General features: G+C 43.7%; 1 protein-coding gene across 1 annotated transcript in view; it reads right to left on the reverse strand.

Moving 5' to 3' along the window:
- Positions 1-286: 286 nt before the first annotated feature.
- The window catches only part of FAM189A2 (family with sequence similarity 189 member A2), a 60,409-nt gene continuing 46,598 nt past the window's right edge, over positions 287-14,097 (reverse strand). Inside the window, exons 7-11 of the mRNA XM_032290945.1 lie at positions 8,912-9,041; positions 8,663-8,741; positions 6,756-6,908; positions 4,254-4,546; positions 287-1,144 (exon numbers count right to left, since the gene is read on the reverse strand). Coding sequence (XP_032146836.1) covers positions 941-1,144; positions 4,254-4,546; positions 6,756-6,908; positions 8,663-8,741; positions 8,912-9,041 — 859 coding nt within the window. The 3' untranslated portion in view covers positions 287-940. The remainder of the gene's footprint in view (positions 1,145-4,253; positions 4,547-6,755; positions 6,909-8,662; positions 8,742-8,911; positions 9,042-14,097) is intronic.

Genomic DNA, 14,097 nt, shown 5'->3' on the forward strand with positions numbered 1-14,097 from the left:
AGTTTCTCTAACCACCTACTTATCTATTCAGCAATCATCCCCAATCTGTAATTACTTTATTGATTTATTGTTCATGATCCCATGAGAAGGCAGCTCCATGAAGCCATCGAGCTAAGCTCTTGCTGATTGAATGAAGGACACATGTTATCCACGGGCTTTGGATGCTTTATAAATTAAACTGGTTCAGTGGCCTGCGTGGTGAGCCTGACCACCACAGCTCCAAGTTCCCAGTCCTCTGTAAGGCAAGGCTTGGCCACTTGAGTATAAACAAGTATTACACATCAACCCTAGTGGCCCAGAGTAAACATTTTTATTCTCAGCTCTGCCTTAGGGGTCTCTAATTTTGCAAGCATGAGTAAATGGAATCAACAATAATCCTCTCCTTAAATGTCTTGCGTTAAAATTTCTCACTTAAAAAGTTTCCTGTTTTGCCTAAAGAGAGTGAGATTTGAGGGTGACCTGAAACAAGCTTGAGGCTTGTGGACACATAGGGTTAATCACCTATTTCCTGCCAATTCACCGAGCAGTGAAAGGCCACAGGCAGCTAAAAATAGCAGCCCGGCAGAGCTGCCCTTCCAAGAGGAAAAGAACTTAGCAACAAAGAGAGACTCTAGGGGTGAAGTGGGCAAAGACTCATTAGCCCAGTTTCTGCCCATGCCAGGGCATGTGACCCCTGGGAATGCCACGAGGCCCAGCAGAGGAAGGAGAGGATCAATGCTTTCATAACCTCCAACTCGGTGCAGCCCAAACCCAAATGGGCCTGGGCTGACCTGTGCATTTACCCCTGAATGCCCTCGGTCAGCAGACACGGGAGCCAACAAGTAGGAAAATGTGTCCTCCACAGTGCTTTCTTTTTTGAGGAGGACCCCAGCTCCTAGCCAGGAAATGGCAGAGAGGAGGGGAATCCTTCCCCTTGGAGTGGCCTTCTGTTTTCCAGGGTTCACAGGACAGTCTCTCGGATGACCCCAATGAGGCTGTGTGGCCGCTCAGCCTCCACTCGCCGGGGCCTCCTCTCAGCTTGGGGCCTCCCCACCGGTGTGAAGGTGCTCAAGTCACCGCAGCTCTGGAGGTGCAGCAGGCCAGGCTGTCTCCGCGAGGGCAGCATGTGGGTCCTGGATGTGCTGGGCTGCAATGGGGCCATTATCTTTGGGAGAAGAGGAGGTGGGGAGAAGTTAAGTAAGTCTTACCAGATGTGGCTCTTTGACTTACCTCCTAGGTCCATCCACCTATCTTCATGTGTAATTGCTTTAAAAAAGAAAAAAAAAGGCATTTTCCCAAAGTGGAACTCATTTGAAATTCTGGAGGTTCTTTGAATGTAAATTCTCCAAATGTTCTACCATTTCAGCTGTAGACCCATAAACCACACTTAACTGATTTGTCCACTGCAATTTCTTGCTTTAACATTCTTCTCATCACTTTTCTCTAACTTCTCCAAAGTCTAAGTCAATGATCCTTGCTGGCATCTGAACATTATAACTGGGTCGGGGAGGGACAGTTACTGTCAGAAACATGATTCCCAGCTGAATTGCCACAGAAATCCCATAGCAATGGGGACAGTTAGCCTGGACTCAGGCTCAGGTGTCTGTATTTTTAACAAGAACCCAAGTGAGAACCACTGATCTGGGATTGGAACCAGGTGATGGATGTATAAAATATTAACCAAAGTACGGGCACAGTGGCTCATACTTGTAATCCCAGCACTTTGAGAGGCCGAGGCAGAATTACTTCAACACAGGACTTTGATACCAGCCTGGGTAACATAGTCAGACTACCTTTCTACAAAAAAAAAAAATAACTGTAGCCTTGAAATTGTTTTTAATTAGCTGGGCATGGTGGTTCATGTCTATAGTCCCAGCTACTTGGAAGGCTGAGGCAGGAGGATCATTTGAGCCCAGGAGTTCTAGACCAACCTTGCCAATGTTGCAAGACCTTGTCTCTACTTATTAAAAAAAAAAAAAAAAAAAAAAAACTTAGCTGGGCGTGGTGGTGTGTGCCTGTAGTCCCAGCAACCTGAGAGGGTGAAGCCAGGATCACCTGAGCCCAGGATTTCAAGGCTACAGTGAGCTATGACTACACCACTGCATTCTCGCCTGGGTGACAAAGCAAGACCCTGTTTCAAAAAAAAGAAAAAAGGTCAACCTAAACCATCCAATGATGCTTCAAATGGATATGATAATCCTTTAATAAACAACACAAAAACCAGACCAGTTAATTTGTAAAAAGTATTTAAGAATGATTCTTTTGCTAGATCTATTTTGCAATGTGTCACAAACATAATTTTGAATATATAATAATATCACTTACTTTGTAAAAATGGCAAAAATATGAACAATTCCTCATCCAACTGGGATTTAAGAGAACTGTTCAGTCAATGTTTTAAAAATTGCACAGCCATGTCTATATGACCTATAATACTGCTAGCAGCTTGGGAAAAACTTGGAGCTTTATTATTACCTAACATCACAGCACAATCATTTGGATGACATTTTGTTTCATTTGTACTTTCTGAGCTTTGAAGATCATTAGAAAGTTATTCCCCCAAAGATGGGAAATTAAACGTTATCAACAGTCTACTAATTACATTTGTATTTAAGGTCTGTCTTGTCTCCTGATTCAGAATGAAAGTTCAACATTCATAGAAGCTGACTGTGTTACATAGTAAGTTAGGATAAGTGGTTTTGATATCAGTGAAAATCAAAATGGATCTAAAAACTCCAATGTGGGAAGCCAGCTAGAGTCAGAAATAACAGGTCTCCTTCTGCAGTCCTTACCTCCTGCCTGGGAAAAGGTATGGCATTACAAAACCTGACCTCTAGGGTCCAGTCCTGGAAGGCCCAGCAGATGGCCCAAAATATATCACAACAATCTCAGCACCTGAACTTTTAACCTGTCTGGAGCACAAAGATCTAGCAAACATTTGTAATGATAGCATCCAGTGAACTGTACAAGTGCTTGTTCTTTTTTCCCAGGGAGCAAAACTTTGCAGAAGGTCCAGGCCCACTGCCTGGTGAATGCTCCAGCTCTTACTTCATCAGAGCTTGGCAGCCTTCCAGAAGTGGCTCCTGTTTATTGGACAGAGGGAAGGTGACAGAGAATGATATCTGGAGTAACTAAGGGACACCAGGATGTAAAATGTTTCCCCTACACAGGTTAGTAACTGGAGCCGGATCCAGAACCATCAACTGATCAGACTTTTTAGGGTCTGTGGTTCATGTACTTCTTCATGCAAGTAATCAGATCATTCCTTCCCACTGGATCCCCTGAGGGACTGGGAGAGAGTTTGGCTTCTGGCTTCTGTAAGAAGAGGCCAGCACGTAGAAAGAGGGAACAGAGGGAAAAGTGAGAAGGGTATTTACTCAATCTGAGTTGAAAATTTACCTATGATCCTGAAGTTGGTAATTACCCTGAGAAATTAGCCCATTTCAGTTGAAGAAGCATTCTGGGGGCATTTAATGCACAAAGACACAGAACCACATAACATCCAATTGCCATTGTGGGGTGCTGTCTGCAGCCTCCACCCCAGTACCTGTAGCAATGAAGCAAACATCCAAAAGGGAATGGCTTTTAAAAGAGTTGGAGGGAAGGCCGTTACCAGAAGGAAACTCCATTCATTCAGAAATAAAGGTACAGAGACTAACTAGTCCAACCCTTTACTTTAAAGAGGAGAAACCTGAGACCCAACTGGATTATGTTCATGCCCAATTCTATCTTTTCCCCAAGTGACTTCAGTTTTGGGGATTGCCTTGTACTTTTTAATCTATAGGAAGAAAAGGTGTTTATTCCTTTAGGACCTGTTGGCTTATTTATCTTGCCAAACATTTCATGGTAATGTGAACAGCTCTTAGAATCTTGTCAATATTAAAATTCACTTATGTCATCATTTTCAAAGAGCTGAGAAAACATGCCCTATCAAAGGAAACCTTCAATTCAGGAAACCAAATGTTGCATGCACTCCACACTGTCCATAGCCTTTGCTCTTATTCCTAAGACACACTCTTTTCTTTTTCCAAACATGCTTTCACATCCCAGAAAAACTGGATTTTCTTCCCTTGAGCCAAGGATGATGTAGGAAAGTCACCACACTTGAAAGCTCCGTGGCTTCCTCTCTCTCCCTCCCCTGACCTCCCAACCACATTTACCTGAAGACTGTGACCATGAACTTACTCTGCCTCAGACAGGAAATTAGAGAAGCCACTTGAGCTGCTATGAAAATGAGTTATCTGATTCATGTCTGAGATTAACAATAAAACTACCTGTTCTAGGAAACTGGCACTTGTGATGGCTTCCTCCATGTGCTCCTCATCAGACTTCAAAACAGATTTAATGTTTTCTACAAGTTCATGGATGTCTGGGGTCATGCTACAGGAGGACTGCTCCAGGAACCTCGCCACCAGCAGCTTGGTGTCCATGTAGGATTTGTAATCTATCAAAGACCGTGGTCTGCATCGCGAAGCTCTCGATCTCAGGCCTCTCCTCAAAGTCACTGCAGCCAAATCCAGTCTCCTTTCAGTCTGTGTCGCAGCTTCACAGCTGAGCACTGGGGCAGCTGTAGACAGAAACAAATAACATGTACCCATTGGCCAACCCCTTTTGAATACATGCCTGTACCTGAAAGCACAGACCACAAAACTCAACATGGAAGCATCTGACAAATGCTGATAGCCATGCACACCCTGCTTTTCATCTTGCAGAAGGGGGGAAAACAACTATGATACCAGGTTATTCCCTGAAGTCCAGTTCCAATTGGATATGGTCCAAAACATGTAATGGTGTCATGTACAACACCACCCCCAAGGTAAAGCCAGATGGTAGAGAGGAGAATCCAGAATGCAAACCACAATGAAGTAAGTTTCATGGAGTATGACAAATAGATGGGGATGGATGGGCCAAGCAGGAAAAATTTGGCTGACCAATGAAAGGACGTTCCAAGGAGTGAGGATGAAGCAGTCACTTAAGAGAGGAAGGGGCTGAAGGAAGACAAGATTTGTCGGATGAAAGTAATGCTCTGGTCACTTTGACTATACCTTTGTCCCAAATGTCCTCAAGGACATTGTACTGACTTGCATTGTTGATGCTCACACCATGGATATGAGGTAGATCTATAGCTATTACAGAAAGAGAAATTTAGGTGCAGAAAAAGTACACATCATTTGGAAGTCAACAGAGGGCCTGAGAAATCCATCACAGGCTCTAGTCTCCACGGCTACCTACATCAGCAAGGGTGTAAAGACCAGCAGAAGGCTTCTGCACTGTGAAGTGGGTCAAGCAAAACTCAGATCTGGTCATTATGTGTCCAGAAGCCAGCCAGCAGCCTTCAGTGTACACAACACTGGTATCATCAGTCTATGAAGGCCTGATAAGCAGAACTTTAGAAATTCAAAGAAGACAAGAAGCAGGAGGTGAGAGCAGGTGAAGAAGGGGAGCACTCCTTTTCTTCTGGAGAAAGGTAGGCACGGGGAGCTCTAAACCAGGATTCGAGACTGTCCCCTCAGGCAGCCATGTACATGTCACAGAGAACAAGAGTCTTTCAGAAGCACTCGCCAAAGACACTCGTGTGAGGACAGAGGCAGGGTTTCCACTCTTCCACTCGAAGGCAAGCTTGTGCCTTCCACAATGGAGGGCTCCAGCAGCTGCTGTCCTCATCTCTGCAGGTCTGCAGAATGAGAAAGGGTTCCAGAGAGATTTCCCTAAGAGGTGCAAACAGCTAAGTTTCCATTGAGGCTGTAGTCCTCAACTTGCCATGTAGGGTGTAGGAGACCCACAGTGAAGGCAGGTCTTGGGAATCAGAAGCCAGGCTGCCCAGCCACTGGCTTTCAGAGACTCAGTACCAGGTGGCAGGACTTTCCACTCAGAAGCCGCTGCAGAGACAAGAGGAGTGTTCTCTCTGGCTCGCACATGGTCAATCCAGAGCTGTGGCAAATAACACACTGTCAGAGGGGCAGAACAGAGACTGCAAGGGCGCAAGGCAGGACCCTAGAGAGAGCAGGGTGGAGGATTATCAGAGTTTTATTTGCATAGAGTTTTAGAAGAACAGAGGTCAGCCCTGCTAGGCTACTTCACAGAAGCCAGTGCTGGTGGAGTTACAGGAGGTTTTAATTTTCTTCCGTTAGTTTCTTTATTTTTTATAATTTTCTACAATGAAGAGATATTTGGAGATGTTCAGGTATTCATATATTCAGAAAAAAAATCCTCTGTCGTTACTTTAATTTTTTTAAATGTTTAGTTATTCAGGTAACGTCAATACACAAACTCAACACAGAGAGAGAGGTGAAGTGGGTGGGCATATGTATTTCATTCTATCAAAGTTCTAAAAACAAGGTCGGATTTCAATAATTCAATCTACTCATACATAGTAAAACTATGACAAATTATAGAAGAGGGAATATACAAAAATCCTTTTGACTTTTTTTTAAGAGAATACATATTCCCATAGGATTGCAGCATCTAGAAATCAGAACTAGGTGTGCATAATTTTCTTCATATAGCACCTAGCACAGTATCATGTACAACCAAATATTTTTTATGACAATGACTTTAAAAAAAATAAAATAAAACCCTACCATCCTCAAAAGACATGATAGATGTATATTTCTAGCATGCATGTAGAATATTTTACTTTCCCAAGGCCTCATAAGCTCTTTCAAATAACCACGTCAACTGCAGGGTCTCGAGCTGGCCAGAGCCACCTGCCTTCACCTGGCTCCTTTAGACAAATAAGTACAGAGCCTTGCGAAGAGCTTGGGGAATGACATCACCTCTCTCCTCAGAATGATGGAGCATGGGGTCACTCTTCGACCTTGTCCTCAGGGGTGGGAGGGCTCTGTGGCTTCTCACAGGACACACCAGGGTTGAACTGGGAGTTGGCATGGATGCATTTTCTTCTGCAGGTATGTTAGGAATGTCCCCACCTGATTTTTTTTTTAAAGAGGCAAAATATAAATTATTTCACAGCTGTGGTCCTCGAAATGGACAGGAAACACCTGTAAGCCTAAACCTGCCGGGGCAAGGGTAATACAGTTAATAACATTTACTCAGGCTGCTGGCCCAGTAAGTTTTTATATCACTGCACTATGGGAAAACTTGCCTTTCCAAACCACCCCTCCATGCCTAAAACAAACAAACAGAAAAATTTAAATCCAAGAGCAAAATAAAGGAGCCATGCCAAAATGTCAGGGTTTTTTTCCCTAAAGGTGCTTAGAACCTTCTCCAGGGAAGCATCCTGGGGCAGTACTGAAAAGCTCCCTGACAGCTCAGGATAAGCCTGGTTCTCAGGAAGCTAATACCTGGACAGGTGAGGTGGCTGCCCTGTGGGCTGAAGAGCCCCCGGATGGCTAAGATAGAGAGTCAAGTGGCCACTAAAAAAACCTGTAAAACCCCACTGGAATTGGATAATATATGCTCATGAAAATAAAATCACATCATTTGTGAGCCTGAGTTGTAATTCGGGAAACTATTTTAAAAAATGGAAAGATTGACCAGGTGCAGTGGTTCATGCCTGTAATCCCAGCACTTTGGGAGGTCGAGGGTGGGTCCCCTGAGGTCAAGAGTTCCAGACCAGCCTGGCCAATATGCTGAAACCCCATCTCTACTAAAAATACTAAAATTAACTGGGCATGGTGGCACATGCCTGTAATCCCAGCTACTCGGTAGGCTGAGGCAGCAGAATCACTTGAACCTGGGAGGCAGAGGTTGCAGTGAGCTGAGATCTCACCATTGCACTCCAGCCTGGGCAAAAGGAGCAAAGCTCTGTCTCAAAAATAAATAAAGAAATAAAAATAAGATAAAATAATTAAAAAATGAAAAAATTATGAACATAGGAAACAGAACACTGCTTCATAATTCTACTTAGGATGGAAGGTGAACAGAGCACAGAGTATTACATTACAAATAGTACTGCTGAAAAATCACCTCCATCTAAAATTGCTAAGAGTTGATCCATTATTTATTACCATTTGCAATTTTGTCCTAGTGGACAATTCTCTGGGCCACTTAAAACCTCCCCAAAGAGAGAAGGGCACAACAATGTTCCCTTAAATAACAATGATAAATGTAAACTGACTCTAGTACTTACTGTAGTATTGAAAATCAGAATTCACTAGCTGCTCAGACAGCATGACCTGGGCCCTAGGTTATAAATCATACAGCACATTCTCACCTCAAGCCACTCTGCAATAGAGGAATTTTTTTTCTCCTGCCAAAAGTCTAGCTAATTTTTAGGAGGAAGAAAATCATAGATCAGAAAACACAGGAATACCAAATCAAACTCTGTAATCTATTTCATGGTTCCTGAGAGTAGTTTGACTCATAAAAAATTCTAAGGATATCTTTTTTCAGTTCACATATTTTCTCTGATTTATAAGCCCTAATAGTTGATAGTATTTTTGGGCCTGGAGAAAAAGATGTAGCTTGAACTATTTGCTGCAAGAATATCTGCCCTCCAACAAAATACCAGACAGCATCATTATTTTAACATGGCTTTTTTTTTTTTCGTTTGTAGAGACAGGGTCTCTCTATGTTGCCCAGGCCGGCCTCCAACTCTTGGCATCATGTGATCCTCCCACCTTGGCCTCCCAAAGTGCTGGGATTACACAGATAAGCCACCTTGTCCAGCTTATTTTATCATGTTTTAATCTACTGAATCATGTCATAATGTATGTACTACCTTGAGTCACTTGTGTGCAGCATGGATCCAATGGGATCACAGCAGCTTCTGATCCTTCTGGCATTTGAAATGAAGATCCCTGCATTGCAGGAAAAAAGAGGGTTATTTTGTGGATGTTTAATTCAGCCCTCGTCAGACTCAATGAACTCCTTAAAAAGATGTGTGGGGCCCAGTCTCCTCGCTGTCTCTGGGGATGGGGGGTGCTGTGTTGCCCACTTGCAGTCAGTGTACTTAGAATCAGGACGGTACCTGCTCCTGGTCCATCTGGCTCACCACAGCTTCATATGGCGGCGGGGGATCCAGAGGACAGAACACTTCCACACCTTTGATTCGAGCTCCATAGATGTGTGGCAGGGGAATAACATCAGGACCAACCATCCTAGGAAAAGCGACTTGGCATCAGAAAGCACGTTCTACAACCTGGCCATGTAACTGCAATGATGCCTGGATACTGACTTTGCCCTAAACCATGGGAAAACCACTTACCTCTCCATACCACGGTCCCCGAGCCAGGAGAGGGAGAATAATAGAAGCTGCTCTCTGATGGAGTGGCCAGAGTTCCTTATGCAAATAACAGTGTATAAAATGCAACCCCATCATTCCATTGAAACCCATCAGTCAAAAAGCAAACAGTAATCCATAGAGACATAGAACGGATTAGTGGTTGCCACGGGATGGGGGAGAGGGGAATGGGGAGTGACTGTTTGATGGGTATGGGATCTCCTTGAAGTATTGAAAATGCTTTGGAACTAGATAAAGATGATGATTATGAAATAATGTGAATGTACTAAATGCTACTGAATCGTATACTTTGGTTAATTTCATTTTATATGAGTTTCATCTTAATTTAAAAAACAACTAAGGACTCAGGGAAATTCAGTTATTTCTTACACTCTGCATGGCTCTTGTTTTCGTCCTGTGGCTAAAGAACTGTCAACAGCAAAATTCAAAATAATAGCAAAATCCTACACAACATTTCTCACCAATGGTGATAGAAAATTCCATAAATCTCTGTTCAAGGTGCTAGATGATCTAGAAAAGGAATTAAAATAATTTATAAAATACATATACAATCCAGAAAACCTGTATTCCACGATGGAGTATCAGAGAATGAAAAAAAAAAAAACAGAGCAAAAGTTTGCCTGTTCTTGAAATTCAAAAAAGAATTTTAGAAAGCTAAAAGAAATGGATGAGAAAACAGATTCTTGGGCTAGTTGCTTGCAGGCACTGCCTTTTGGGGAGAGGTGTTCTCTGAATTTATAGTTGCTTCGTTTTATTCTTTGTGGCCATGTACAAAATGTGATTGGTGGAAGAAAAAATTTGAAAAGGATGTGGTCTTCTTTCTTTCCAACAACAAAGCTTCTGGAATTCTGGCATTGAAAAGAATGAGACTCTGCAACCTGAATGAAACGATGAGAAAGCACTCCCTCATTTTCCTTTATATTTGTCTGTTCATAAGCGAGGAGCTCATTCCCTGCTTGGCCTGAAAGGGAAGGCAGAAGGTGATGTGCTAACACCTGAAGTGGGAACGTTTTCAGGTTCAGCCCACAACACGTGAAGCCTCCAGTTGGAAGCGAGGCATTAGCACAAAGGGTCCCTTTGTGAGGCAAAGTTATCAAGAAAGAGAGATTCTCCCCTGAGAGCAGGTCTTGCCAACAGGCTTCATTCCAACTCCCGTATTCCACTGAAACTGTTTAAGGACTATAAAGGCTGAGTGACTCTGAGAAGCCAAATGCTTCCTGGATCTAAGAATGAAAACCCTTTCCTGGCCAATGAACAGTGAAATTTGTTTTCATCTATGAGACCTATGGACCTCTTGTCCTCTCCAGAGGGCCAGCCTTCCATCTTTAAAGAGCATAGCCCTATGAGCCACTGTCCTAGCACTTACAAACAGTTAACTTTTTCTCCCCAATAAATAAAACCTGTATTTCTTCACTGCTGTGTCCCCTGCCTGGAAAGATTATCTCCCCAGCTTTGGTTGTCTGTTTGTTAGCTCTGATGGTCCCCGTTTGGCATTCCCAACGCAATGGCTACCTATGTGTCTGGAGAGAGGAGAGGGCTTGCTGAGGGCTAAGAGGTCAGAAGAACAGGCTCTGTTTTAGATCCTAAACTTGCAGAATTTCTTCCAGAAGAACAACTGGGGAAAGAGGGGGCATACTTTATCCAAGTTGATCACAAAATAAACAGCTTCTATGGTAGTTATGATAATCCCCGTAAAAGCTTTGCTTTGAAGGAAGATGCTGCTAGAGTTGACATAGAAGGAAAGATCCTTTCCTATTCAGCAGTCTGTTTTATCTCATTTGAGTAAACAAGGATCCATGGAGGGAAATGGGTCTGCTACATACTGGCAGGTTGTTTGTTTGTTTGTTTTGAGATGGAGTCTCTCTCTGTTGCCCAGAGGCTGGAGTGCAGTGGCGCAATCCCAGCTCACTGCAACCTCTGCCTCCCAGGTTCATGTGATTTTCCTGCCTCAGCTCCTGAGTAGTTGTGACTACAGGCGCACTCCACCACGCCTGGCTAATTTTTAGTAGAGACAAGGTTTCACCGTGTTAGCCAGGATGGTGTTGATCTCTTGACCTCGTGATCCATCCACGTCAGCCTCCCAAAGTGCTGGGATTACCGGCATGAACCACTGCACCCAGCTGGTTTTTTTTTTTGTTTTTTTTTTAACTCTTCTTTCCTCTGATCCCCATGGCTCTCAGCCCTGGTAAGGTGGGTAGAATAATCTTGGGAGGTTCTAAAACTATGGATGGCCCAGGCCTCGCTTCTAGAAATTCTGCATTCATTGCCTGTGGTGGGGCCCGGAAATCTGACCGTTTTCAGTGCTCCTAGGGCATTCTAAGGCACCACCAAGATTGAGCACTATTGCAAAGGAAATGGATAATGGTGATTGAAATGACAACCTTGTTCTACTGGGCAAGTTGATCAAATTTTTATTACGAATAAGGGCCTTCAGAAGATAGTTGCCTAATAAGTTCAGGCTAAGGTTAAGAGCTAAGTGTTTCTTAAGAGTAGGACACATACTGAGAGCATTTTAAACCGCAGAACTAACACTGGGAAAGCTGGGTCTAAGCTGTTCTTTTCAGAAAGCTTCTTATGTTCATTATCTTATAACAATACTCCCCATAGCCATGTGACAGTGAAGGTGAATGAGGAAACTGAGGCTCAGAAATGGCGAGAACTCATCCTGGGTCACCCTCTGCAGAGGCTCTAGAACCTGGGCTCTTTCAAGTGCATCACCAAGTCTCCAGGAAGCCTTCACTCATACAGGGTCAGGAACACGGACGATGGAAATTCAAGGCATGTTCTACTTTACTGCTACAAATAGGCCTTGAAAACTCACTCGAGGGGAATGCAGCACTGAATACACCACTGACCAAAGAATCCTCCTCCTTCTGTACTGGAAAACTGTACCCTGTGACTGGGCACGGGGTTCCTGTACGGAGAGGGGAGAGGGAAGTGCCCTCCCTCCACCCTCTATCGCTGAGCACTGGCTCAACCGCAAGATCGCCCAGGTTCACTTGAGTTTGGATTTGGAAATTCTCAGGAGGAAATGAGTGGGGTTTGGGGGGCTCTGCTTTAAGAAATGTCCACGTCAACCACATCAATGCCTGATACGCCCCTGCTCCGTCTTCAGTTTTATTTAATATGCTACATCCCCAGAGTAAAAAGCAGGTCCATTTTCATGAAATAGGTTGGAGACTCCTTGATTTCTGGCTCAAGCCAACTTCTGAGAACAGAGACATCCTGGAGTCGTGGAGGTAGGGTGTATGTCCCCTCCTGTATTACAAATCAATTCACAAAGTAGCCAACCCATCTTTGGACAGAAACCTCAACTGCAGTCAGGCTTCCGTTTATGACAGTAACACGAGAAGCCTTTTCTCAAGGAGATACCAATGCATGAAGTGGTTGTATTTATAGAAGTTAAATAAATAAACCCTTTCTGAGAGGTCATAATACCTTACAGGAAGTGGGGACCCTCTGTTGTGTGAAAACTCTGAATAAAACTGGTCATAGAAATAGTAACAAAAACATTCATGAATATTCTTGCCTGTCTGCTTATGAGAAAGAAAATTACTAATTGAGGTTAAACCGTAATATCTATAAAGCTGATTTATACTGTGAATCTAGCAAATTTTTAAATTTTTTGATAGAACATGTATCTGAATGTGAATAAACTCAGCCCTTTTGAATAAAGGAAAGTAGACTGCACTCTGATATTCGTAAAATTTTTAAAAATCAAGGTGTTTGCCCATCGCTAATATAATTACAGGGGTCCAGGCAGGTATTTTGGACTGGGCAATGTCTTCTTTCTCACAAGACTATAGTGATTTAACTCCCTCCTTCCACCTTCTTTCTAGAAAGCTCTGAGTGATAAAGCACTTGATGAGAAGCTTGTCTTTTTCTTCCAACCTGGATTTGGCCAGAGGCTGTCTCAGGACTCAGAGAGACAAATCCGAGGATGCACCTTGATCTTAAAGAGTGGAAATATCTGCACTGAGAAGCACTATCATGGTGGAGCAGAGAAGAGAAAGGAAAGCGAGGCGACAGGAAGGTCGGGAGTGCTCAGAGCACACTGCGGGATGGCACAGCTCCTAAACCCACATGAGTCACTTTCCCTTTCTGCCACTGCAGGAAACTAAATCTGTCTATTGCCTCCTCGTAGGTCAACGGAGTGCTCATCCGCAACCTCAGCGCCAAGGAATTCTTATTGGAGAGGGTATTTCTCATCCCCACCATGAAATATCAGTCATTTTTGCTGTCCTCCAATGTACCCTCTACAGACAGCCTGAGAAAGGGCTAAGATTTTTACAAATGTGTCCTCAGGTACAGAAAGAACATGTATTCTGCTGCCATACCTCTTCTGTCTCTGTCATTCTTGGCTCATTTCCTGAAAGATTAGGGAAGCCATCCCAGCCCCTGAGGCTTCGAAATTCCAGTAGAGGCCACTCCCTGAACAACAGAGAGGCTGAGCTGTCCCACAGGCCTAGCCCAGGCCACCTGTCACCCTGCTTACACCCCCTCCAGCTTTGCAGTCATCTCAGCCCCGGCCTGGGCAGGTGGGCAGGGGAGGGCATAGAGGTAGGGCTCGGGTATAACTCTAAGGGACAAGTCAGCAGCTAACCCACTGAAAAGAACACTAACAGTGTGTGGGTGGCCGCCCCACTGGTGATGCATCTCAAAGTCACATACAGCTGCCCTGGATATTAGAAGATGCTTCTCTAAAAACCTCAAGCTCAGCACCAAATTGGTTTGATCAGTCTCTACATGTACTACAGCAATTAAAAAATAGAAATTTCTGGCCCTCTGAATATGAAGCTAAAGACACTAGTCTTTCTGTGGAATTGAGAGATTTTTCTTTCAGAAAGTTAAACAGAGGTTTGCTTATCCTTTAAACTTTAAACTCAGCTTAAGGTCACTTCATCCAGGAAACT

This window comes from Sapajus apella, unplaced genomic scaffold (genome assembly GCF_009761245.1).
Source record: "Sapajus apella isolate SASKATOON/1434 unplaced genomic scaffold, GSC_monkey_1.0 scaffold24, whole genome shotgun sequence".
In the NCBI taxonomy this organism is placed as follows: Eukaryota; Metazoa; Chordata; class Mammalia; order Primates; family Cebidae; genus Sapajus; species Sapajus apella.